Below are 25,875 nucleotides of genomic sequence, written 5' to 3'. Positions count from 1 at the left end.
AGAGTTGGTCGCTAGGGAATAAAATACGAAGAGGAAAATTCTGCCTTTCCTTCCACAAGGGTGACTTCCCCTGAACCAATGCTATGACGGGAAACACTGAGAGAATCTCATGTAGTGAAGAGAATGACTCTGACTACAAGGGCCAGATTTTCAAAGGCTGGAGAAGGGGACGTACCCACAAAACAATGCATTCACCTCCTGCTACAGTGAAAACCATCATCAGCAGGCAAAAAAAAAAAGGACCTGCTTATGGCAGCAATAAAAACTTTCTGCTGAACTTCCCCCTCCTTATCCTCTGGGAGAGGGAGCACAGCACTCCACCAGGGCACAAGAGCCAGCCGCTGCCACCCCGAAAGGGAGCATGATAAGCCCATGAAGACCAGGCCATAAGTGGCAGGCAGCCTGGATTTTAAAGCTGTCCTCCCCAAACTGAATCCCTGATACTGTAATCTGCTCTCTGGTGTGGCGACCTGGGCAGGGGAGGCTTCAAACTGCAACCCGCTCCAACCAGGGAAATGAATCAACCCCTAAGAGCTCAGCATCTGTGCAAATCTGATCTCACTGACCATTGCTGCCCATAGCTGCATGGGAACACATTTTCTAGGGGGAGTCAATGGAGTTGTGCTTGTTTACACCAGAAGGGAATTTAGATTCTCTGTTTGTGTGTGTTTTCCACAGGCTTCTTAATGCCTCAGTGAGCTATTGCTGGGGACCAAGTCCAAAGAGGATTGTTCTCCCCTGATATTTGCTCACCTCTAGTCCAAACTTGTAGAAACTATAGTTGATAAAGTATTTGATGCAGCTGAGTAACCCATCATCCAGGTGCTCTCGGGTGATGGTATCAAAAATGATCCCAGTAACAGGCGGCATCAGCTGGTTTTGAGTCCGGTAAAAGAGCTGGTGGTGATACACAGTCACTTCTATTACCATCAATGCCAAGATGGTGAGATGGTTCTGCAAGGGCAGAATGAAATGGCACCAGATGTTAATGGCATCCTAAATGCAATATTGAACAACCCGCACTGAGAAAGGCAAACGGCAGGACAAATGAAGCTTACTAAACTGTTGTTCTGAGCTGTGTCTTGTCTGTTACATTGGATGCAAAGGGCTCTGCCTTTGCTATGTTCTGTGAAGTGCCATGTACATTTACAGCACTATAAAAATGTCTCATGAGAATAATAAGGCTATGAGAAATGAATGAGACATGCTTCTTTTCTCTCCTGGAACATTGCAACCTGGTGACTTGGGAAAGATTCTCCCATGGACTTCTCTCCCATAATACTGGAGTAGTAGCTATACTGGATTCAGACCAGTGGCAATTTCAAGGGATATGATGTTCCTTGAGACAAACAATAATGACTCTTGACGGTGTGGAGAACGTTTACTGATGTCTCATCAGCTGCTGAAGCAGAATGAAAAGAAAACTAAGTACAGAAGAATGGCTGAGAAAACCTTCTCATTTTCTTTGGTAGATCTTCTCTCTCTTCCATTTACCCTGTCACCGTTTTTTAATCACATCTTCTCATTAAGATCTAACCAAGATTTATTTTAAAGAAATTTTCAAATCCCCGTGTTGCTCCCTTTTCCTGTTTCAAGCTCCTCTTTCTGCTTGTGCATGTCAAAATCTGACATATCAGCAGAGGGTTTGTGCCGAGCGACGCTGCTGACTACCTCTGTTACTCTATTTAGTAATAGTGTCAGAAGACAGCACAATAAGAATCCTACCTTCAGGCAGGGTAAAACATTGTCACCGCACTTCCGTAACCCTCCACACCAATCGGCGGGATCAACAGGAGCGACGTACAACACTGATTTCTGCAACAGCTCATCCAGGCTGTCATGATAGTAGGTTCTGTTCTGGTATAGCCCCTGTGGAATGAAGCATGTTTGTCTGAAATACACTCTCAGAAACTAACTCCTTCAATAATAGGGGTAAGCACAAGTCCTAGTAGCTCCCCTACTGTGTTTAAAGTTTTTTTTATTTCTACCAATTTATATCCAGAATGTAATGTGCACACAAATAGAACAGATGCCGTCTAATTTAGTTTTTGTGGTAGGCATTGATGATTTTCTATGCCAGAAATTTCACTCAAGAGTGCTTGGTATATTTCTTGCTTGGCAACACTCCTATATGCATAGCCATCTTTTAATTTTAAAAGCCTACTGACAATTCATTTCTTTGTGCCCAATAAGTAACATGAGGGAAATAATTGAGTAAAGGAAATCAAGTTCCCTAGAGTACTTTGACCTGGTAATGAAACAGGGTATGTTTAATATGCAGCAGGTTCCACATGCGCCGTCTGTGCATGGCACATTGGAGCACAGTAGATTTACATCCCAGGTTGCCACACATGAAATATTCATGTAGACATGCCCTCAGTCAGGACTCATGAATCCTGGGTCTGCTACTTGCTGTGTGGCCATGGGCAAGTAACTTCTTTTTGCCTCAATTTGCCATCAGTTTGAAGCTCAAATACAAATCAGGTAGCTATCCATCCTGCTGTAATATTGGAGACCCTAATTCTTTTGCCAGCACAAAAATTTAACCCACCAATTTTGCAGATGTGAAAACTGTAGGTATGAATTGTGCCCACAAAAGGAAGGTCTCTGTTTATCTGCAATAGCCCCCGTTCTTTACTATCTTTCAACAAGCAAGTTTCAAAACTTTCCATTCCCTTTCACATTGCACAGGTGTTTATCAAATGCAAACCTACAAAAGCTTCTCGGGAAAGCTTTGGCTGAGAGAATTGCATTCCTAGGACTATGTTAAATCTTGTCTTGATATGGAAGTTGCACATTATTCAAATATCAGAGGGGTAGCCGTGTTAGTCTGGATCTGTAAAAAGCAACAAAGAGTCCTGTGGCACCTTATAGACTAACAGACATATTGGAGCATAAGCTTTCATGGGTGAATGCCCACTTCGTCAGATGAATGTAGTGGAAATTTCCAGAGGAAGGACACTGCTTGCTGGCTGTTCACAGATCTTTGCTGAGTATGATGCACTAAGAATCCCACCCGCCTCCCTAGGCTTCAGAGCCCGAACTCTAGTCTGAGATGCAACATCAAAGCACCATCTATACAGCTATTTTTAGAGGGCCAGAGTGAGTCTGTCGACCCAGGCTGGGAGGTTCGCTTTTGCTCAATCAAGATATATCCTGAGTGTTTGCAGAATCAGGACCTGAGTGCTCTAGAATGCTCACCTGCATACAGTTTGAGGAGTAGTCATGCGGCCTGACGAATTTCAGCTGGTACATCATTTTACAGATAACCATCACACAGGACCAAACTGTGCAGATCTTTGATGCATGAGGGCGGAGCTTGGGATAGGGCAGGGCAAACACCCAAAGGACGAAGAAAGGGTAATTCATCAAAGATACCTAAAGTCATTGCAGGAAAAAAATCAGAGTTGTTTCACTGTAACTTACCTCTTTGCTGGTGTGTTTGTGGGTTGAGTTCAGCCTGTGGTATTTGCACTAACACAATACAGAATAACAGATAAACTATTAGATAAAGCAAAAGACTATTTGAGGAAAAAATATGCCCTGATGGTTTGGGATGGCAAGTAACGCTGCTAGGCAGAAAAGACAAGATTTTCTAATCATCAGGAAAGGACCTATTATAAATGTAGTAAGTGATATGATTTTATTTACATTTTTCTCTTCCTGATATTTAAGGATGACTTTTTACCTTGCAAGAGACTATGTGACATTTAGGTCACTGTTCTGTAGTTTCCTCGCTCTGTAAAATTAGATGTCTACAGTTTGCGCAGATAGATTCATGAAAAACATTTATGAAAACCTGAATCTTAACAGCAACAAACAGGAACAATTTGGGTTCTGGTGAAGCCCTAACTAGCCATTTGCACATGTATTTAATTATGAAATCTTGGGTCTGAATTACATGAGCCACCTAAGTTTCAACTAAGGTTTATTCTGATGGCTGCAGGGAGGAAAGGAAACTTTGCTTAGCAAACTGAGAAGAAAACTAAGTAGGCTCTATTATGCCATATCACATCATGATAAAATTTCTAAAACAAGTCCGATGCTGCCCCACATCTAGGCACAATAGCAGTCCCTGTGCTCTCCTGAATTCAAGGACTACACAGCTTAACTAAAGGGCAGGGAGGAATAGGGTCGAAGTGAGGCCATGGTTCTGCATCATCCACCTAAGCAATTAGCAGAGCTGTTCGTCGTCAGATGAGAGTTCATGCTACACCTTCTTTAAGGGTGGCATGCTGGCTGCACTCCCCAGGAGATCTTGGAGGCAGTGTGCAGGCTGGTGCATTAACCTTGTAGCAGGTTGGCAGACTCTAGGACTCTACATATATATGAACCCTTTATGAAGGTGCATTGGAATTATAGCAGCAAGTCGATTCAGCCAGGTCCATCCAGAATATATAAAAGTGTTTAGAGCCTTTCAAAAAGCAGAGGAAACTAGGGAATGGGGGAGAGGTGTTGGATGGAAAACCCTAAACAAAGCCAGCTTGCAGAGATCGTTTAGATTGAGGTTTACGTTTGTTTGGTTGCTTGACTTAACAATAAAACAAAACCCTTGGAAGCTGCTCAGTTTGGACAACATGCAGAGTGTGTAAACCTCATTAGAAGCGGGAACGCCCACTAATCTACATTTCTATGTACTTAGAGGATTACAGTTACTGGCCTAAAATACGAACATAACTGGCCATGGCTGCTGATTTGGAGGAGATCTGAGTCTCTTGTAGCACCAGGAATGGAGTTTGCAGAAAACAAATGATATTTTCAGGTTCTTCATACTATTCACCCACCTCCTGGAGAGTGATCCAGATGACCCAAGTGGAGACAATTTTAAGGATGTGCAGCTCTAGGACTCTCCAGGCTAACACCTGAGTTTTGTTAAACTTTTCCAAAAGCTGCAGGAGAAGAGAAGCCAACTTGTCGATGACCAGGCACCATTTATTAGGCTCTCCCACTAAGAAAAGAAAAGTGCTGGGTTAGTGCTTTAAAATAACTTTTAGAGATGATTTCGGAGATAGAGAAATAGAAATCCTTAGCTATTTTTACTGCTTTGTCAAATAACTTGTCAGCTATGTCTTCATCCTCCACATCAGAGGAAGGAAGGAAGAGTTCAGGGGCGCCAGTATTGTGGTGGAGAAATATGGGATTAAAGAGGTCAACAATAGCTCATACATGGAGTGCTATTCCTTCCTCCGGCTTTGGTGACTATTTTGTATTGGCATAATTAAGCTTTAAGAAATAAGCTGTGAATTCCACTGCCTCACGGTTCCTGCTAGAGCAAAGTCAGGTTAGGAATAAAGAACAAAGCAAAATTGTATTTGGGGCGTAGATCCAAAAAAAACTATATATCCACCATGCTTTATATCTCCATACTCACTAATCATTATTGATTCCTACCACCTTTGTGTTTAGGGAGGACAAGGACTGCAAGTATGGTCAGCCCTTGGGCAAGATTCCCACTGCTATACACCTACAGTGCCTGACATCAACCCCTAGAATAAGAATACTCAAGCACTTGCCAATACAGATGCTCCCCGGTTACGCAAACCTGATTACAGAAATCCGGACTTATGGAAAAAGTTCCGTAAGCTTTTTTTTTTTTTGCGCGTAATTGTCGGAGATACGTTCCTGACTTACGCAAAATTCGACTTACGCAAGGCGTTCTGGAACATAACGCTTGCGTAAGTCGAGGAGCTTCTGTAAACTACATAGTATTGGCTTTGCTCCATGTAAAAAAAAAAATCATTCAACCAATGCTGCAAGGAGCTACATATCATCACCTGATTTCTCCTGCTGAGCCGCTCCCATGGTTTCATACACTGTTGTATTCTCTATCTTGTCCGAGGTGGTTTGATTTTCACCATGCAGTTCATTGGCTGCCAGCCTGTTGGGAACACAAGAAAGTTGCTAATGTCAGACAACTTAGGCCTGGTCTACACTAACCCCCCAATTCGAACTAAGGTACGTCGACTTCAGCTACATGAATAACGTAGCTGAAGTCGACGTACCTTAGTTCGAACTTACCGCGGTCCAGACGCGGCAGGCAGGCTCCCCCGTCGACTCCGCGTACTGCTCTCGCCGAGCAGGATTACCGGAGTCGACGGCGAGCACTTCTGGGTTTGATTTATCGCGTCCAGACAAGACGCGATAAATCGAACCCGGAAGTTCGATTGCCAGCCACCGAACTACCGCGTAAGTATAGACAAGCCCTTAGACATTGGTCCCTTTACCTTGTGGTGTTAAAGAGAATTAGACATATTCTGATATTACACAGTTTGTGATCCATTTTTTAATTGCATGCAACTAGACTGAAAGGGAAGAGAATACAAAGTGGAGGTATACACCTGTGATATATATATAATTTATGGGTGGGATTTTCAAATGAGCTCATGGTTTGCCTGGCTCTGCTCTGATTAAAATCAGTGGTAGATCTCCCACTGAATTTAACAGGAGCAGAATTGGACCAAAGCTGAGCGAGTTTGAAAATCCCACCCTATTATGTTTGTAAAGAATTCGACTGTGTTGTGAGCCTCGGGTCTAAAGTAAAGCAAACAAATTTCATGTAAATCCATTTTTTTTTTAAATCTGTCTCCAATATTTTCTTAGACATGCTATGACAGTGCTGCATATCTGAAACAAGTGTTCCCAATGTCAGATTTCTAAGTACAAAATATACTAGTTGGTTCTACTATAAATTCATGGAGAAGTAACATGAGTAAGTCCATTTACTCCTAATCAGAGTTACGCCTATGTGTCATCCAGGCATCAAGAGCAGAGTAGACTCCAATGAAGCATACAGAGAAATGCATTCCTCAATGTCATTTCATTCTCACCTGTTTTGCAGTTTCCAAATATTTTCTTTAAGCCTGAAAATTAAAAGCAGGAAAAATATAACGTCAAATATTGGATTGTATCTGTCTAGTTTTCTACAACTACTACTATGAATCCCTTACAGATTTATGGAGCCTTTCATCCCAACAGGCCCAAAGCAATTCACAAATGATATATGGCCATGTTCATACAGCATCCCTGGTTATTAATAGGAATAAAACCCAACACCTTCAGCAGCTACCACTCAAGCTATCAGTAAGCAGCTAACAGAGAGCAGCAAGTGATTATCCTTGCTGGGGAGAACCATTAAAGAGAGAGAATTTGACACACTAAACAAGTGTTTTGCCCCTACACTGCACTAACTACAGTGCATCCACCTTGAGTGAGGAAAGCAGCTAACTTGCACACAGAATACTACCCTACAATACAGGAAAGAAAATGTTGTCCAGGACATGTATGGGAAGGTTATTGGTGACCTACTCCCTATTTCTCCTTCTCCTCTCCATCAGTAACATATTTTACTATCCTTGCTGAGCTCCATTGTGTGTTGTCCTACAGCAAAACGAAGTACAATCAAAATAATGGTGTTGGATATCGGTAAAAAGAAAATGTTTGGAAAAGGGTGAAGAAATTAAATGAACTCACATGTCAGCCAGGAGATACACCTGAGTTTCCGTTTTCTTTTTACTAGGGAGAAAATATAGCATAAAGTCAACATATGTTCTCTTTAGCACATGGCTGACAGGATGTGCCTCATCCTCCCACATTATCTTCTGCATCACAATGAGGTTCAGTGCTAGTACCTTCCTTTCCAAAAAACCCTCCAAAAATAAGATCAGACCAATATTTCCGGCATTATACAGAGTCCAATTTTCAAAGCTGCGTTGCTAAATCAGGGAATGCATTTGTGCTTCTGGGTGCTCAAACTAACACGTAGGCACCTAACACATGTGTTTCAAGGATCTTTTTTGCATTTATGGGAATCCTCCATGGGCATGGGGCTCCATGCCGGCATGGCCTAATGCAGGATTTGGGTTTTAGGCACCCAAGATTGAAAATTGGGCCCTTTCTCTATTAGGAACATTTACTATGTTGCATGCTACATGGTAATGGTTCAGTGTGTCCTCTACTGAAGATGAGTTTATGTGATTAGTGTTGCTCCCATTGAAATCAATAACAAAACTAACAGGGATTTCAGTGGGAGCAGGAGCAGGCTCTTTATATATTTATCATATATATTGGCATATTTCTATTATCCCCATCCCCTCCGTTCAGGGAAAAAACCCAACACAATATATATTATCCAAAGAAAATCAGCAAAATCAAAATGGAATGTTTTAGGTATAATAGGAGTAATTACAATTCATTAAGGGAAAGTAACATATTCATGGATTTCCACAAGTAATACGATTTCCATTAAAATGCCTTGTAAATATTAAGCAATTTAAATCCTTTCCTGCTAATATTTTGGAAATTAAGGAAAAGTGATGTTGTTCTGTTCTTTCTGACTCTTATTCTGAGGCAAATTTTCAAACCAAAACACAACGTTTCCATACCAATGCACCCAGAAAGCCCCACAATTTTGCATGGAAAGAGGAATTTTTGAATGCAGAAGTGGGATTACTGGTGCACTATGTGCACACCTCTTTATGAGCACAACCATTGTGCCTGGCTTTGAAAATTTGACCTATTATGTTTAAAAGACCAGATTTCAAATAAGCAAGGCATAGTAATTGCACATGCATATATGTGACTAGTTTGTATGTGAAATTCCCCCAGCTGAGTAAGTGCAGGACAAATTATCACAATTAAGTATTTGTTTCTGGAGGTGCCATTTTGTATGTGCAGCCATAATAAATTTATGCACCGATTAGACATGCTGTAATTGCAGGCCGAACTTCTCTATAAAAGTGCCTTTGTTCCTCCATGTGCATCAGAAAACCAATACAAATTCTTGTAAATATATAAAATGTAAAGCACTTTCAAGTCTCATTTTCCAGCTGATAACTCTTCGGTAGGGACATGCTTTGCCGTTTACCAATGTGCAGGTCTGTTCACATACCTGCCAGAAGTACCTTCATGCTGGATGGGAATATTACTCAGGTCAGTGATCTTCAGAAAATCCTCACTAAAGTAACGAAGCTGAAGGATGCAGGCCAGGAGAAAAGTGGAAGGAAGCAGAATCTTAGCAAACAGTTCTACCGTGTCATACTGGTCAAGACCCAGGTCTTTTAACCTGTCAGGTAAAAAGGAAAAAGCCTTTCACTGGTCAGCCTTATAAACTGAGGGACAAATTTCTAGTAAGGATACTGAAAAAGGTTACTCTAGAATATAGTGAGGTAGCTAGTTATATGGAGCTACTGTAGTGTCCCTCACTGTAGGGAATAGACTGAGCTCAGTTTTAATGAGCATCAAGGGGATTCTTCATTGAGGCTTTTTGGATGCAGAGAGACCATATCGTTCTCTCAAGATTCCAGATGATTGACGGAGCCTTGTGCTACCAGTCATGGTCTCCCTAAATTCTGCCCTGGACTCTGAAGTCATGGCAGGGGCTACTGACTACACTTCATTTACAGAGATACACCCCTTTATTTTCAATGTTATCTTGAGATCACATAAAGAACCCCGTTGTCTTTTTTCAAGCACAGAACGTTATTCCCAAATTTCCTTCCTGCTCTCTCTCTTTCTCTAACCTCAGGAAAGATCCAAGGCCCACTTTGGGGGGGGAGGGAATAAACTCCATTGATCTTAGAAAATCTACCACTATGTGGCTACAATTACTATGAAAACCCTAAAACTATTTAACTAAACAAAGTACAGAGTCTTTCCAGAAAAGCTGGCTACAATATTTTCAATCTAACATCAGCGATAATTCCCAAAAGAAAAAAAGCTGATGAGTCCCTCAAGCAAGCCTGGGGTCTGTATTTCAGCAAGTCACCCGTTGTGGTTTGTCTGGGTTATATCCCACATCCTGCTGCCTTAGCCACATCATTGAAAATACAGAAACCACTGGGAGCTCTTGCACAGCCCTACAAGGGGAATAGGGTAACGCACCCTCACTGCACTATTAACTTCATAATAATGCTGTGAATTTATTGGGCTTTATCAAGGGAAGTGCTGAGGTACCCCAGCTCACACTGAAATCAGAGGAGGCACTCAGCACCTTGTAGGACTGGATCCATACTAATCCTTTCATCCATGCACTTCAGTGTGGCTACAATCATTAACTAATACAACACAGCCGAAACTTACTGACATTCCAGGCACACACTTACTAACCTTCACAGGCATTTAGGCCCTAATCCAAAGCTTGCTGAAGTCAAAAGGAGTCTTTCCATAGGCTTTGGAATCAGGCCGATGGGGATGGGATGGGATGGGCTCACAGGATGTGAGGGGGGAGGTTGTAATTTAATTGCGCTATAAAGGAGTGATGGGGTGGGAATGATGATTGAAAGGGTGATCAGTGCAACAGCATATATGAGCCCTTTAAAAACAGGCCTACGCGCCTGCAAGGCATGCTGGGAAAGAGGACCTGGCTTATAAACCCTTTTGTCCCTCGTCCCAGATAGGTTTTGAGAAGAGTGGTAGCTGCTGGTGGATTTCTCCAGGAGAGACCTAGGAAGTGAGCAAAGGTATCCGAGAAAGAGGTCTTGGGGCTGGGTAAAGATGAAAACCTTGGGCAAAGGAGTTTATTTAGGGCTTTGCCTAGAGTTTTCTTCTCCTGGGTGAAGTGACCTGTGTTGTGTCTTCCTGCTGGGGGGGAGGGGGAGGAAGGAAGCCCCACATTCCCCACGTCAGCTGAGGGAGCCTGTGACCAAGTAGCCAGGGATCCACCCAGGGACTGTGTATTTTGGGCCTTCTTTTCTTTGTTTATGGCTTTGTACATCAGCCTCTAGGGTGGAAATGCCTGGGTGAAGAAACTTGATGAGGAGGCAGTGTGTATAGTGAACTCTTGTGGCCAGGCTGCCCAGTTGTTTACTTGGGACTTTGGATATCCTGCGAGGGGTGGCCTTGTAAGCTTGGCCAAATGGCTAAAATGTCCACACCCATCAGGTACTGATCCTGAAGGGAAACTAAGGCAGCAGCTACACCTGATGATGGAGAGTTAAGAACCAGCCACTGTTAGCAATAGATTTTAGTGGCTTCGTGTAACTGTTGTGGTGGGGGACACATAGTGTGTCTACAGTGATCCAAGAGCCAGAAACTGATATCTTTACTCATGTTGTGGTGACTCACACTTACTGTGAGTTCCATTGAAATCAGTAGTTATCCTTATGGAGTAAGGTGGCATTTGGAGTAGGGGTACCTGAATAACCAGTCTACCCTGTGACAATGATTCCTTCAGCCTTGAAAAATTCCTCTTCTCATCTTACCTGGGCTGAGTAATTTTTGGATGAACCAACAAATTATCATTTTTTCCCCATCATGGTCATCGTCATGCTTAATGCAGGTGAGCAGATTCTGAGTCAGATCCTCATTGGCAAAAGTCCATTAATGTCAATAGCACTACTTGTGGTATAGGGCACTATTCAGGGTGAGTGAGCATATCGCAGTCTGGTCTATAATCTCTGTCTTGTCTATTGGACTGTAAGGTCTTTGGGGCAGGGACTGTTGCTTGGTATGTTTGTATACTACCTAGTACAGTGGGCCCTAATCTAGGGTTGATGCCTCAAAGTGCTGCCATGATACATATAAATAATAACATAGATTCCTAGATAAAACAAGTGAAATAGGATTTCCAGGAGGATACTTTTGTTTCATTTCTTTAAAATATAATCAGAGTCCTTACCCCTCCTCTGACAGTCCCAAAGTCAGGAGCAAGAACCCAGAAATGGTTTTAAACTGGTAGGCATACACAGCAATGAGGACCACCATTGAATAAGAGACAACAGTGAGCCAAAAATACTTCAGAATTCGTCTCCACCACTCATAGTGAACCTGAAACCAAATGCATCTCAGGTTAGATGAACCTCAGTTTGTTAAGTAAACTGAAGACGGCCCACTGACAGCTAGGTCAAATCCCCTCTCCTGTCCCAAATGCCAAACTGAGAACTCCTATTGATGAGTCTGGAACATTTGACAAAGAGAGAGAGAGAGAGAGAGTGTGTGTGAGAGAGAGAGAGAGAGGTTTCCCAACAAAGTGAGCAGCTTGGATATCTTATTCTATCTGAGACAGTCACTTCAATTCAAATTGAATGGGAGCCATAGCAAACGAGAAGCTTCATAGACTAAGGATAAAATATAGGCCAGCAGCTGTATTAAGATAACCATACAGTAGGCAAAGCAGGATACAAAAGGGCAAATCCATAGCTGGTGCAAATTGTCATAGCTGCATTGAAGTCAATCGAACTATGACAACTTGCACCAGCTGTGGATCTGCCCTGAAGGAAACAAAGTGGAGAGTGTGAGCACTTTAAATTCCGGTTTGCTTACCTGATATAAAGCTACACAGAAGAGAAAGAGCACAATGTACAGTATTTTGTAGATCACTACTTTGCCATTGAAACTGACAATGAAAAACATGGCAGCGCAGAAATAGATCCAGTATTTAACCAGCATTCCTTTAATCAGAGAGCCAAAGATTTCCAGCAGAGGATTGTGCGGGATTTCCCTTTCTGTAATAAGAGGAATGCAAATCTGTCAGGTGTGACACTAGAATGTGCTTGGTTATTGTAACATTCTAATACCTCTATTATCATTTCCCATTCCTAGGCTAGCAAATATCGATCCTAATGTGTTTAATGTCCCATGTTAAACTATGTCACAGACTTAGATTGTAACTGTGTCATATACTTAGATTTTTGGGGCAGGGACCATCTTTTTGTTCTGTGTTTGTACAGCACCTAGCACTGTGGGGTCCTGGCGCGGGACTTGGGCTAAAATAAGCAAAGATGCTAAAGTAAGACAAATAAATAATATAGCAATATCATATATTGCAATGGCTTCCTGGCCTTAAGCATTCTTGTTAAATGACCTAATACATTGAGAGATTTGGTATCCCCTATAATGGTGACTCATAGGAATAATGGTGATGGGGAGCAAGAACCACAACAGGCAGCTGGAGTATCAGGGTGGTCTGATGATATAGTGTTACGTTTGCTTACCATTCGCATCCACTGTCACTTCTGTGAGAGTTTCTTGCTTCTGCTCCATATGTCTTTTGATCATATGCTGCCTTAGCAATAGCCAGAACGTGAATGCATAAAAGATCTGCAATTAAACCACATCTGTGCCTTACTTTTTCATGGAAAGAACCCACATAGAAATGCAAATAACTCCTCTCCCTAGGAATGTGGATTCCTAATTCTCTGTCCAAATGAGGTGGAAAAATAGTAGCACAATGAAAAGAAAGGCTGGCCCGGTGCTTAAATTTTCCATATGTTTAAATTATAACTAAGGAGCAGAGTCTAGGTTGCAAGGTCTTAGGGGTCACACCTATCTTTTATTATATGTTTGTTCAGCGCCTCGCACAGTGGGGATGATCCCAGGCACTACTGCAGTACAAACTGAGAATAATCCTTTGCAAACCAACTTCTGTAGTGAAAACATTATTGGTTTATTTGTTGCCAACTTAATGAGTTTGGCTTAGGCAGAAGGCAAAATGTGGCTTGTGTGACACTATCCCAAATGCAGGGCCGGCTCCAGGCACCAGCTCAGCAAGCAGGTGCTTGGGGCGGCCAACAGAGGGGGGCGGCACGTCCGGCTCTTCGGCGGCAATTCCGTGGCGGGTCCCTCACTCCCTCTCGGAGCGAAGGACCAGCCGCCGAATTGCCGCCGAAGACTGAAGTGGCAGCGGTAGCGCTGATCGCGATAGCGGCATTTTTTTTTTTTTCTGCATAGGGCAGCAAAAACCCTGGAGCCGGCCCTGCCCAAATGTTCTTCCTCCCCAACTCTGGTATAAAAACTACACAAGTCCTGAGGTGAAGTATATAAAGAGAAAATAAAACCTCCCTGTGAAGATTTATTAATTCATGAGGATTCTGGTTCACCTCTGTTTTCTCTTACACGTACTTGATCTTAACTATTTGCCATCACTTCTTGGCCTCTCTTACAAAGTCCATTTTTAACCAACTGAATATTAACCCATCTCCACAGGCTAGAGATGAGCCTGGTTCAAACCCCTAAACTCTGGGAGAGGTTGGACCCAGATCTGAATTTTGCAGCTGGCCTCAATCTGTATAATGCACTGAACCCAAACCCCAAATCTGAACACCCTGAACCTTTCAGCAACTTCAGATATATATCTGGTTCCAAATTTTGTGGCTCTGACCCATTTCTTGGTAACCAGGCACACTGTGCTGAATCAAAGCCTCATAAAAGTCCAAGCAAATTAAGCCAACTTCATCAGGCCTCTGCTTTCATTGCCATTCTTTCAAAGAAATGAATTGGGTTTGATAAGTATATGATGACCACATTGGATAAATCTCTTGTGACTGTCTCTGTCCAGGCTGTGAGTCTTTCTCATTTGGTCCCTGATCATGATCTCTAATTTTTTTCCCAAAATGGAGGTGCAGCTTATAAATATGTATTTTCTTGGTTCTTTCCTGTGTCCTCTGCGTTACTAGCCTTGCAATTAAATGAGAAAACACTAAGTCCGTACCTTAACACCAAGGTGCACACATGGCAAAGAGTATGGTTTTAAATCAAAGTCAGTGAGCACGGAGGTTGGAATTTCAGGAAACAGTTCTTCTTGTGAAATATTGAACCCTACAAAGAAATTGAGGATCACCAGGATATTCCCATAGATGGCAAGGAACGGAGAGCTACGCATGGCATAACGACGCCGGTCACGAACCATCCAAATGATACAAGACCAAATCAGCAGAACAAAAGTCAGCCAGCTGTTGTGGGTGATGCTCCAAACCTGCAAACAGATATGTCTAAGTGAAAGAATGCTGCTGTTTAAATCTTAATGAAGCCAAAATCAGGGATAGCTGAAAAGCAAGAGCCATATTACCAGCTTCAGTCTTTACTTTTGACCTCCACTTTGGCACATGCACCTATGGCCACAACAGTGAACATATTTCTATTTCATGTCCCTCTATCAAGCAGCTGGATAACCAACAGCCTGATTTACACCCAGGTGCAGGTTCTCTATGCATAACACAGGTACATGCTCCCATCTGTGCAAAAGTAGACACAAAACTGTAGGCCAGGTTGAGATTAGCTGAAAATATAGCCCAAAGTGCGCTGCCCATTACAAAATCAGAGTAGATAGGATTTCTTATTACCAGATATGCTTTTTCTATTAGTGTTCTTCATTGCAATGGCAAGGGGAGCATATTCTCAGAGCTTGCTCTAAAAGTGAACTTGCTGTGGATTTACTATGTAGCAGATACAGCAATGACTGGATTCTGATCACTCCTTGCTAACATTTTACTCTGCAATGGGCAGTTCTGATCTATTCACCATTTCTCATTCTACAACACATTCCACAATATATGCAGAATTTTGTTGGACCTCATGAAAGTAGTGCAGAATATGAAGTCTTGCCCTAGAACAGTGGTTCCCAAACTTGTTCCACCGCTTGTACAGGGAAAGCCCTGGTGGGCCGGGCCAGTTTGTTTACCTGCCGCGTCCACAGGTTCGGTCGATCGCAGCTCCCAATGGCCGCAGTTCGCTGCTCCAGGCCAATGGGAGCTGCTGGAAACGGCGCGGGTCGAGGACGTACTGGCCGCCACTTCCAGCAGCTCCCATTGGCCTGGAGCAGCGAACCGCGGCCAGTGGGAGCCGCGATCGGCCGGACCTGCGGACGCGGCAGGTAAACAATCCGGCCGGGCCCACCAGGGGCTTTCCCTGCACAAGCGGCGGAACAAGTTTGGGAACCACTGCCCTAGAAAAAAGCAGTGAATCCGTTTCTTACAAGGTTTTGAGGCACTATACAACGTTTTCCTCCCCACACCAATGAATGTATTCCACGCTATAACAAACTCTTTAGGAAGGCTAATGGAAACCAGAAAATGACACGAAGGTACAAAAAAGAGTCCCATCAACTCCATATCTTACCATCATGGCAATCAGTGCACTGACATAACTTTGATTCATAATGAACTGCCCCAGTACTGCCATACTGCTAGTGCCATCCCCATCAGCGTCTGCGTTTTCAGGGCAGGTGCTATCGTCTGTAAGAAATGTAAAGTGTATAGATACAGATGAAGGTGATTGAAGGGTCTCTAGTACACAGCTGAGCCCTTACATTGAGAATTGACGCTAGTCTGTATCCATTAGAAGTTTTGTCTTAGGCGTGTGTGTTTTGTGACTGCACTTAAGGGGGTATGTGCGCAACTCCCCTGAACTTTGGAAGGAGTTGACCATACCTCCATAGATACTGTGTAAAAAATATACCTCCGAAATGATCAATGTTAAATGGATGGAGATAATTTCTTGCTTTACATATGCAAATATAACTCCCTGTAACTCAAACTCATTTACCTGCAGATTTTGCCTTGCTGCAGGTATCATATAATGCACAAGACTCCTTGGCCTCACCCACCGAGGATGCTGCGTTCCACACCTCATTCAAAAATTAGCTAGTTTTCCAAGATGGCAGTGACAGAGCCAGCCGTAGAAGGAGGAGCCTGGTCTACCTGTTTAACCTCCATCAGAAAAATGTACTGGGAGATGCTGTGCATATGACAAATGCAAAATGACATCAAATTCTTTCTTTCCTGTTCTTCTTGGTGCTGCCTGCTTTCCAAGATGCTAGATGCCTACTACACTTTGTGGTTTGTGTGTCATGCTTTTTCATGCAATGATGCAAACATCACTCTCAGATGTACAGTACCTGATACAGGAGTGCTGTGTCCTTCACTGGGGTCAGCACTGGCTGTGAGGCTCCTGCCATGTTCACACTGTAAAAGGGGCATGTCCTGCCAGCTTCCATTTGAAAAATAAGCCACCTAGAAAAGGAAATAGAATAGTGTCTCTCCTGCCTCGCTTTTCTACAGACACTGTGCCATGCATGAGTGTAGGATGCTGGTGTGACAGATTTGGAGCTGCTCTGTAATTGATGAATACTGTATCTTGACCTGGCTATTGGGATGTTTATTGTATGACTATATTGGGGACTAACAGGAGACTGGCAGGGGGTAAACAAGCAAGAAGGGAAAGAATGGCTCAAGATAAGCCACTTCGCAGCAAACAGCTGAGAGTTTTTAAGAGAAAAAGCCAGGACAGGAAAAGTCCTGCAAACATAGGAGGCCAAAAGTGGGAGGCTATTTGGGAGAACCAGAGTAAGATGGAGGCACAGTGAGGTATCTGAAGAAGTTACACCTGCATAGATTACCATTGGGGGAGATACGTTTTTACGTAAGAGATGAATGTGGACTGTTTGTTTGGTTAAAATCCTTTGTTCCTGTTGTTAGAATAAACAATACGCGGTTTTCAGAAGGCTGTCTGAGCACAGTGTTCACCACTAGTCAAACTCCCAAAGGGAAGAACCGCAGGGGCCCAAATTCAGTCAGAATTCACGTAACCATGTAAGCACAGTTGATACATAGGGTACTGTATCCCAGGGCCCAGCCTCAGAGTGGAAGAATTGCAATATTCCATGCTGGGTTAGGAAAAGGCACAAGGCCTGACACCTGTGGGAATGTACTCAGAGACCAGAAAGGGGACAGAGATGCAGCTAGCCTTGTAAATGTCACCGCTGGTTTCCAGAGTGCACCAAGAAAACAGTGAAGTGGAGTGACTGCACTGAACGTGGTGTCTATGGGACCTCTTGGGTTTCAGAAATCCAGCCACTTATTTAGGTGCCTAATTACTGAATTAAGGGCCTACCTTTAGGCATTCACTCGTGAAAATGTTGGCCCTTCCTACAAAACCCAAATGATGGGCCTGTTCTGAACCGTTAATATCCCCTGTAACCGTTGCAGTTGCAGGAACCTTCTTAAGATAGCCATTACCTTTTTCTTCTCATTCTTTGCCATCCAGAGCATGGGGTCCAGTTCCAACTTACTCTGCTCTTCCAGTGGCGACTGGATGCCCTCTTTACATTCCTGTATTAAAGGAAATACAACACACAGCTGTCACACCACCTCCGAACACAGCTATATACCATCCAATGCAATTGTTACTGCACTGTTACAGGCCATCACCCTTATAATATTCCATGGACACGATCCAGGTGGGAACTGGAACAGCAGACATGGCCTATTTTCACGTTTGTGCAATGCACAGAACAAGAGCGATGAATATTTAAAGAACTTCCTGCCAGGCCTCCCTCATAAATTCCAGGGGGGAAATGGAGAAATCATGTGGAAAGACACAGATTTTTTTTCTTGATTTCTCTCCTGAATGTGGCTGTATTTAATTATGGTGCCATTTGTGATCTGTCTTGTCCATTCTGCACTTTGACCCATGCATTACCTTAGGACTCAGAGCCCACTGCTGTAGCAACATGACCAGTGAATAATATAATACAAGCAGCAAAAGAGGATTTAAAAACACAGGCCAGCTTAATCCAGAATGAATCTGCAGCTTCCAGGTTTCTGTGCTGTTTGTCTTGATGAGTGCCACCATCCCCAGGAGCCTGGAGAAACAAAAGTTGGAGACATGCTAGCACTGGTTGTCATCTATAATTTTTACTATTGCTGTTTTTATATTAAGAATTTTTCAGAACAGTGTCAAATAATACTAAATACGTTACTACTAAAAATAAGATCTCACTGATCATCCTCATTTTTATTGTTCTGTCAAACTGCCTTTATTTGCAACTCACAGTAATTATTAAAGAGACCATGACAAATTCCTGATGCACCCTAGGGGTTAGAGAAGGCGACTGGGCATGAGTCCTTGGGTGACCTCCTGGCCCATTGAGGTCATTAGCAAAACTCCCATTTTGACTTCAGTTGGGCCAGGATTTTTCTGGATTCGATTCTATTCTATTCTCCTGCCACAGTTTTCCCGTGTGACTTTGAGAAAGTTATTTAGCCTCAACTCCTCCATTTATAAAATGGAGATGATGATAAAGCACAGAAGACTTGTGGCTTAATGTTTATAAATTGCCATGAACTCCTCCGATAAAAGGTACTAGGCAACAGCAAAGTAATGGAAGTCCTAAAAGCTTAAAAGCAAATGTGTTCCCTACAAATCTCTCTTCTTGGGAAATGTTGATATGTTACTTGTTTTTATACTGTCTCAATGGGTCAACTTAGGATCATATGTATATATTTCAATTCTGCCTTTAAATCAGTTTATTTTAAAGTATTAACCCTATCCTTTTCTGTATGGAAGTTGACGTCTTTACCTGGCATAAATGTCATCAGGAGGAACCAGGTCCTGAAAGTATGGCAACTGGTACAGGTAAAGGGCAGCAAGGTGACCTGCACTGAAGATAGCCATCATCACACACAAACTGCTGAAGGTGACCACGGTAATGGGACGATGACAAGCCCACCAAGAGCACAGGCCCAGGAAGGTGAAAAAGTAGATTGCAGAAGTCACAGAAGGCAAAATTATACCTAGGGGGGGAAATAGGCCATGAAAGGACTTCTGTTCCACAGCAAACAGGATACACAGATCAGGCCAAAGTGGCTCCCCAATTGATGGACAGTGACCCCAACTAGTAAGAGAAGCCACTGTGAAAGTGCCATTGATTAATTTCCATATGAATAAAAATTAAGCAACCAGAACACAGTCTTAGGTGATGCCTTCAACCATCTTAACTAACTAGAAAAGAAAGTGAGACCCTCACAGTTTTCCGTGGGCCAAGGGACTTGCCCATTGCTGACAAATTCCCCTCTCCAACCTCCAATGAACAGCTGTGTAAAAGTCTCCCTGCAGCTCTGAAAAGGAAATTCTGCCCCATAAGTGGTTACAATTTTGCAACAATAACCTATGACAATAAAGGCTGACAACAACACAACAAGGCATAGATCAAACAAAAAATAATCGGGCAACAGCAAATAACCAGCAAGAACAGTTGGGCGATGAAGAGGATTGCTTCTAGCTGCTTGCCTTGTTTTTCATGCTTTGTTTATGGGATGGAGACTCTTACCTCCTTTTAACCTCCTGCTTTAACATTCTTACCTGCTAAGCCTAATAGAAGAGTTGCTACCACCTTTCCAGCACTTGTCAGGATGGCTTCAAATATGATTTTCAAGCCTGCTAGGAACGCAGTGACTTTCTGAATGAAACCTGGTTTTCGGTCACCTTCTTTTCCCAAATCCTCTTCAGATAAACAGTCGGTCTCTTCCTCGTCACTGTCCCCTGCTTCTGTTTCATAGTCCTGTGGAAACAAGAATGACTAAGCAAGATCTGAGCATGAAAACCAAGCTGTTGCTAGACGGATCCGAAACGTCTTGACTGCGCCATCTCAGTCATTAAGACGATTATGTTTTACCACATGGATATGCTGCAGTGCAGAATTAGGCACAAAATCCTATTGAAAAAATAATGATCATGGCACATTTAAGTCCTTAAATACTTCACTGAAACCATACAGTCTGAGGTGTGAACACTTGTTCCTGTGATCTCATCAGACTAGACAGACAGTCATGAATAGGGAGAAAGCAAATCTCGTGTCTGTGTACATAAGGTAGGACTCACTCCACTGGCTTAGGGAGTGGAATTGTTTCTTTAGTTTCCTGCACAGCGGTCCCTCTATGGAGCAGTCATCGGGTTTTGTTTCTGTAAGTGAATGTAATCCAGTGCCCATGTGGCTCCCACACACACAGCCCAATTCATTTTGCCCCATCTGAAAATGTCCAATGGTTTAGCCTGCTGAAGTCTTAATTCATGTAAGAGGATGCTGAACATACCATCTCCTCATCATCATCATCGTCCTCGTCCTCATCCTGCTCCTGGTCTTCAGAATGAAGCCGCATTTTGGGAAGATGAGGTTTCACCTGTTTTTTACAAAGCCTTATAACCATGAAGTCAATGAAAAACATTCCAATGTCAGGAACCAGGAGGCGGATGATATTTCCAGCATCAACTTTGCTGAGCCTGCAGAGTGGAAAGCACACGAGTGAAATATAAGGCTAGTGCTCAGAAATGACAGCCTAATTTTTCCAAATGTTCCTGTAATAATTAACAGGAAAACTAATCCCAGAAATGCATCTGTGCATTAAAAAAATGACCTAAGAATGAAGTGCACTTGGTTATCCTATTGCAATTTGCTTTATTGTAGTTTCTGTATTCCACAGCAGAGAACAATACCACATTATTAAATAGCAGGTAATATTACACTCAGATACTGAGCAGAATTTTTTAAGATGTCTTTTTTTTCCACGATTGGCAATGAACATCTGCTGAAATGAAAAAATATAATCTTCAAATCTCTTAATAATTAACAGAATGTCAGCAAAGTAAGGGTTTTATTATAAACACAGCTTATAACGTTTGTAATGTTAAGAAAAGAATTGTTGATCCTCTGATAACAAACATCAATAAAAACAATTTTAAATACAAAGTCAACAGGTCACTGAACAATCAGCTTTAGAACACTGTCAAAATTACCAGCTCCGGTGATGTGTGTTTCATGTTCATTTAGTCTGCATCTCTGGTTCAAATGGCTTTAGAATTTGTAGTGTACTTTTTTCAGAGCAAACGGTCAAGCCTGGCAAAGTGGAGACCTCTAAAAAAAATTTAATGGATTTTTTCCCCACACCAATAGGATAGAAAGGTTTTTACAGCTCTTTCAGATCAGCAAAAAAAGAGAGATCTCCCATATTAACAGACAACCCCATCTGCAACATCTAAGTGTATATTTAATTGACCATACTTGCTAAATCAACCACTAAAATAGATATTGCTCTTATTTTTAATTATAATACAATAGGACTTAAAGGCCTCAGTCAGACTCAGGTCCTCTGTGTGCTAGGTACTGTATGAACATGTGATAAATACACGGTCCCTACCCTAAAGAATTAATTCTCCCCTTCAAGTTGTGCTCACATAGCTTGCAGAAGGATTGTAATTCCCTGCAATACCAGGTGTTCTCATGTATAATTTGGCGCTTTCTTACAGACCTAAACAAATCTGTGATATTATTATTAAGCATTCAATTTTCAGTGTCTATATCTTAAAAGCAGAGACAGCAACTGATATCCTACCTTAGAATTCCAAAATGACCAAGCACGTCCTCCCATCCATAGCCTACTAGAAAAGAACAAAGAGGCCTGTTTATAAACTGATTCCCTAATGTTTTCAAACCCAAACATTCATTCTCATCAATAGGCTTGTGTCTCACTTTCCTGCCTGCATCCTTCTGGAAAGTAAATCTATAGACGGCGGAAATACTGCATACCATGCAGAATACTAAAATAGGGAGGGCTTTTGCTATTGTCTTCAGTGAGTGCAGTATAACACCCCAAACCAAGATTCATTGATTTGGATCACTTTATACGGCAACAAAACCGGGGTGACAGGAATCTAATCTATTTTACGTTTAAAGAGTTTCAAAAGACTTCCAAAGAACATGCCTGCAAAATGCTTCGTCTGCACATGTAAAGCATGTGGGCCAAGATTTCCGAAGGGGACTAGCAATTGTGGGATTTCAGTGGGATTGAAGCACATGTTTAAATGCATTAGGGGCAGCTTTAGGAGCAATGCGAGCGGTATCTGAACGGCAACCTTTGAACCCAGGGTTTGTTTCAGCCCAGAGTAGAAATGGAGTCAGAGGAGAAGTTGAGATCAATCAAAATCCTTTATAGCTCACGGGTAATTGGATGCAGGTCCATCTCTAATGGTGGCATTCTGCTCCTGTAGATGAATTCCTTGGGCTCTTTATCATAAGATAAATTATTGCAGTGGAAATCAAATTTACCATTAGCTGGCAGGTAGTAGAATGCAATTTGAAATGCCACTTGGATCACAAGGAAAGTGAAGCTGGTGTAATTTATCGCTCTAAGGAGCTGCCGTGTGCCTCCTGAAAAATAAAATGCTGGCTTTGTTACAATAGCGCACCAAGTATCCTACAAAACAGGTGACAAGCCAAGGTCCCTGCCGTAAGAGCTAACAGACTAAATCAGATGGATACAATGCATGGGGCAACAGCTCCCTGCCCTTCCCAACTGCACTGACAAAAACAGATCCACCCACAGAATGACCAATCATCCGCCAGCCCAAGGCCAGTGATTGGGGCCAGCCCCCAGGGCTAACAAATAGAAAGATGTACAACTGCAGCTACGCTCTTTCTACATCAAATAAAGGAAGTAAATAAGAACTTAGCACAATGTGCCTCTATAGAATTCTACATAGTGGAATCTACTTATTCAGTTAATTTAATTTGTCTGAACACAATATTCATAGTCTAGAATTTGAAGGCGGTCCCCTACCTTTCATTGTGACAGCTGTAGGCTTGGGGAACAGTGGAATAAGCAGTAGAAAGATGAGATAGGCCAGAGACAATCCATTGTATCTGAATGATATCGCTGTGAAATAATCAAACGTGACTTTAACTGAGACATAAACGGGAATAAAAACGAAGACTATGTATGTATGTGTCATTGACATTGGATCAGTAGCGGAATTTCGATATTTTATTTCAAAGCTATCGCTCATTCCCTCTAACTTCTAACCATAAGACTACTCCACTCTTCGGTACAAGAGCCATGACTATGTATTCTGCTATTTTGCTCTGCCTCTTGCTGCTTTGATTTTATTTTTTACCCCTTGTTATCTCTTCAGTGAATCGTTCTCAGATTCATTTTTCTTCTTTATTACTATTCTCATGGACCCACAATATCCTAGGTGCTCTGCAGACATATAGCAAGATACACTCCCATTCCTAAAGTGCTTACAGTGTAAAGAGACAAACACAGGGGGAAAGATAGAGGATGTTCCAGTGGCTAGGACACTAGCCTGGGACTCAGCAGTTCCCTACTCTGCCACAGACTTCCTGTGTGACCTTGAGCAACTCACTTAGTCTCTGCTTTAATTCCTCATCTGTAAAATGGGCATAATAACACTGCCCTACCTAACAGGGGTATTGTGAGGATAAATACATTAAAGACTGTTTGTTGCTCAGATAGCTTGCTAATGGAAGCCATATGAGTATTCGTGGTAGATATGAAGGGTCCTGGAAAGGGATAAAACATGCTCTACGATCAAAGTGATGATCACTTGAATTATCACATGAATCAGTACCATTCCGTAATTAAGGCTCTGTTGTGGCCTGTTGTCATAGTGCAGATTAAATGTCTTTATAATGTATGAAAAATGATTATCCTTACCACACTTACAGCAGTCACTCTTAGGATAAAGATTTAATCAGAAGTAATCAGATGTATGAACTGTGGGTAGATATAGGTTTGTATTGGCAGGGAATATGTTGTGGTGGCAAGTAGGAGGGGAATATGGATGAGTATGTGGTTGTGAATCTAGAGTTAGGGGTGGTTTGGATGCAAATTTTTCCTTTGCTAGGGATTTTTAAGATTTTTGTATTGTATTGATGAGAAATGGGCTTGAAGCAAGCTTGACTTTAATGAAGGTTTTTTTTGAGGAGAGGAGCTATAACTATTCCCATGTACCCCTCTGTCTAGAAACACAGTGTAGAATCCTGCACTTCTTATAACAGCTTGCACTGAAATCAAAGGGACCCTTGTCTTAGGAAAGAGTTCGGGAATGGACCACTAAACTTTAAACTCTATATTGACCTCAAAGCTCTATTTCGAGTAAATTGTCAATAACACATGCAAACCATTGAAAATATGCAATTCATTTAATCAGCTATAAAACTAATATTACCAGATTAAAAAACAACAACAACAAATTGGCCAGCTTTGCAATGCAAAATATTTTTGCTATGGAAATTCACCTTTCAAGCATTGTATTTGGAAAAGAAACCTAGATTATAAACCCTACAAAGAAATGTATAATCCAGACAAATTTTATATGTAGTACATATTATAAAAACAGTAATGTAGTTGCAGGCTTCTATTTTCAAGGATTGCTTACTTATAGAGGAAGTAGGATAAAGCTGCAATTAATCTTTAGCTGATATATTTTTATGATCAGTTAACTCTAATATAAACTTGTACTATTATACGCTAAATTTCCTAAATGTAGTCTCTCTCTCTGTAAGTGTAAAATATTACTGAGTACATTAAATACAAAGTGTTTTTCAAAACAAAAATGTACAACAATAAGAAATCAAGCCACGATAAGAAAATCTGAATTTAGGAGAGCAGGTTTGCCTCATGCCATAAAGACAAAGCTATCTGAATTGGAACCTGTGTATGAAATTGACTAGTAGAGTAGAACAATGAAAGAAAATATTTTGTCCATGCGTTTTTGCCAGGATAGTGTTATATGATTAAAACTTAAGAGATATAGTAGCTGTACAAAAACAATAAGATCTCAGGAGAATAAATTAAATTATAAATGGATAAATTAAATTATAATAATATACTGCAATTTTATCAATTCACATTTTATAATCAGGGCCTTCATTAGAAGAATACACTAAGCAGACCTTCACTAAAAAAGCAGACCTATCAACTGAGCAAAACAGGATTTAATCCGAGTGCCCCTCAAAGCAGGGGCCATGATATTTTGGTAGTGATCCTTCATTGCAAAACAATTTTCTCTAAAAGTATTATCCATCAGGAAGATATTTTGGAGAATAGAGAGAACATCTTCCAAGATGTCCCGAAACATACACACATGTATTACTTACCACCATAGCACTTGAATACAAGATGCAGGAAAATGTAATGTGTTTTCCATCTTCTGTAAATTAATAATCCCACACTATAAATAGGTGGTTGCCTAATATTCTTCCCCACCTGAAGTATGTGATGTTCTATCCAATGCAATACAATTGTATTTTATATAGTATCTCTCGTTCAAATTATAGCCAAATGAGTTCTCTAAAACCAACTTGTTAAAACTTCTTTCTTTTAGTTCTCATACTGTTTTTGGTTGAATTTTAAATGAATTTGGCCAATTTCATCCCTGGTCTAGATTTACTGTCCTCCATGGAATTACATCAAAGATAAATTTTGCCCACTTTTCATACCATCTTGATACATTACTCTTTAAACATGAATGGAAATTTTCTTACCTGCTATCAAGGAAAATGGCAAAACTAATCTGAAAAGCAGC

General features: G+C 41.7%; 1 protein-coding gene across 1 annotated transcript in view; it reads right to left on the bottom strand.

Annotated features, from left to right (window-relative positions):
- Positions 1–25,875, bottom strand: part of LOC112103920 (piezo-type mechanosensitive ion channel component 2-like) — a 96,828-nt gene that overhangs the window by 39,961 nt on the left and 30,992 nt on the right. The window contains exons 2-23 of the mRNA XM_026652654.1: positions 23,106–23,201; positions 22,595–22,696; positions 21,882–21,927; positions 20,586–20,772; positions 19,855–20,053; positions 19,073–19,286; positions 18,193–18,355; positions 17,730–17,822; positions 16,610–16,724; positions 15,832–15,947; positions 14,426–14,689; positions 12,930–13,035; positions 12,259–12,440; positions 11,615–11,763; positions 8,888–9,061; positions 7,471–7,512; positions 6,828–6,860; positions 5,775–5,878; positions 4,785–4,948; positions 3,202–3,378; positions 1,726–1,869; positions 754–954 (exon numbers count right to left, since the gene is read on the bottom strand). Coding sequence (XP_026508439.1) covers positions 754–954; positions 1,726–1,869; positions 3,202–3,378; positions 4,785–4,948; positions 5,775–5,878; positions 6,828–6,860; positions 7,471–7,512; positions 8,888–9,061; positions 11,615–11,763; positions 12,259–12,440; positions 12,930–13,035; positions 14,426–14,689; positions 15,832–15,947; positions 16,610–16,724; positions 17,730–17,822; positions 18,193–18,355; positions 19,073–19,286; positions 19,855–20,053; positions 20,586–20,772; positions 21,882–21,927; positions 22,595–22,696; positions 23,106–23,112 — 2,982 coding nt within the window. The 5' untranslated portion in view covers positions 23,113–23,201. The remainder of the gene's footprint in view (positions 1–753; positions 955–1,725; positions 1,870–3,201; positions 3,379–4,784; positions 4,949–5,774; positions 5,879–6,827; positions 6,861–7,470; positions 7,513–8,887; positions 9,062–11,614; positions 11,764–12,258; positions 12,441–12,929; positions 13,036–14,425; positions 14,690–15,831; positions 15,948–16,609; positions 16,725–17,729; positions 17,823–18,192; positions 18,356–19,072; positions 19,287–19,854; positions 20,054–20,585; positions 20,773–21,881; positions 21,928–22,594; positions 22,697–23,105; positions 23,202–25,875) is intronic.

Source organism: Terrapene carolina, unplaced genomic scaffold (assembly GCF_002925995.2).
Source record: "Terrapene carolina triunguis isolate 2854851 unplaced genomic scaffold, T_m_triunguis-2.0 Scaffold130, whole genome shotgun sequence".
NCBI classification, from domain to species: Eukaryota; Metazoa; Chordata; order Testudines; family Emydidae; genus Terrapene; species Terrapene triunguis.
Note: the sequence above shows the minus strand (reverse complement) of the source record. Positions and strands in the feature narration are given on the sequence as shown.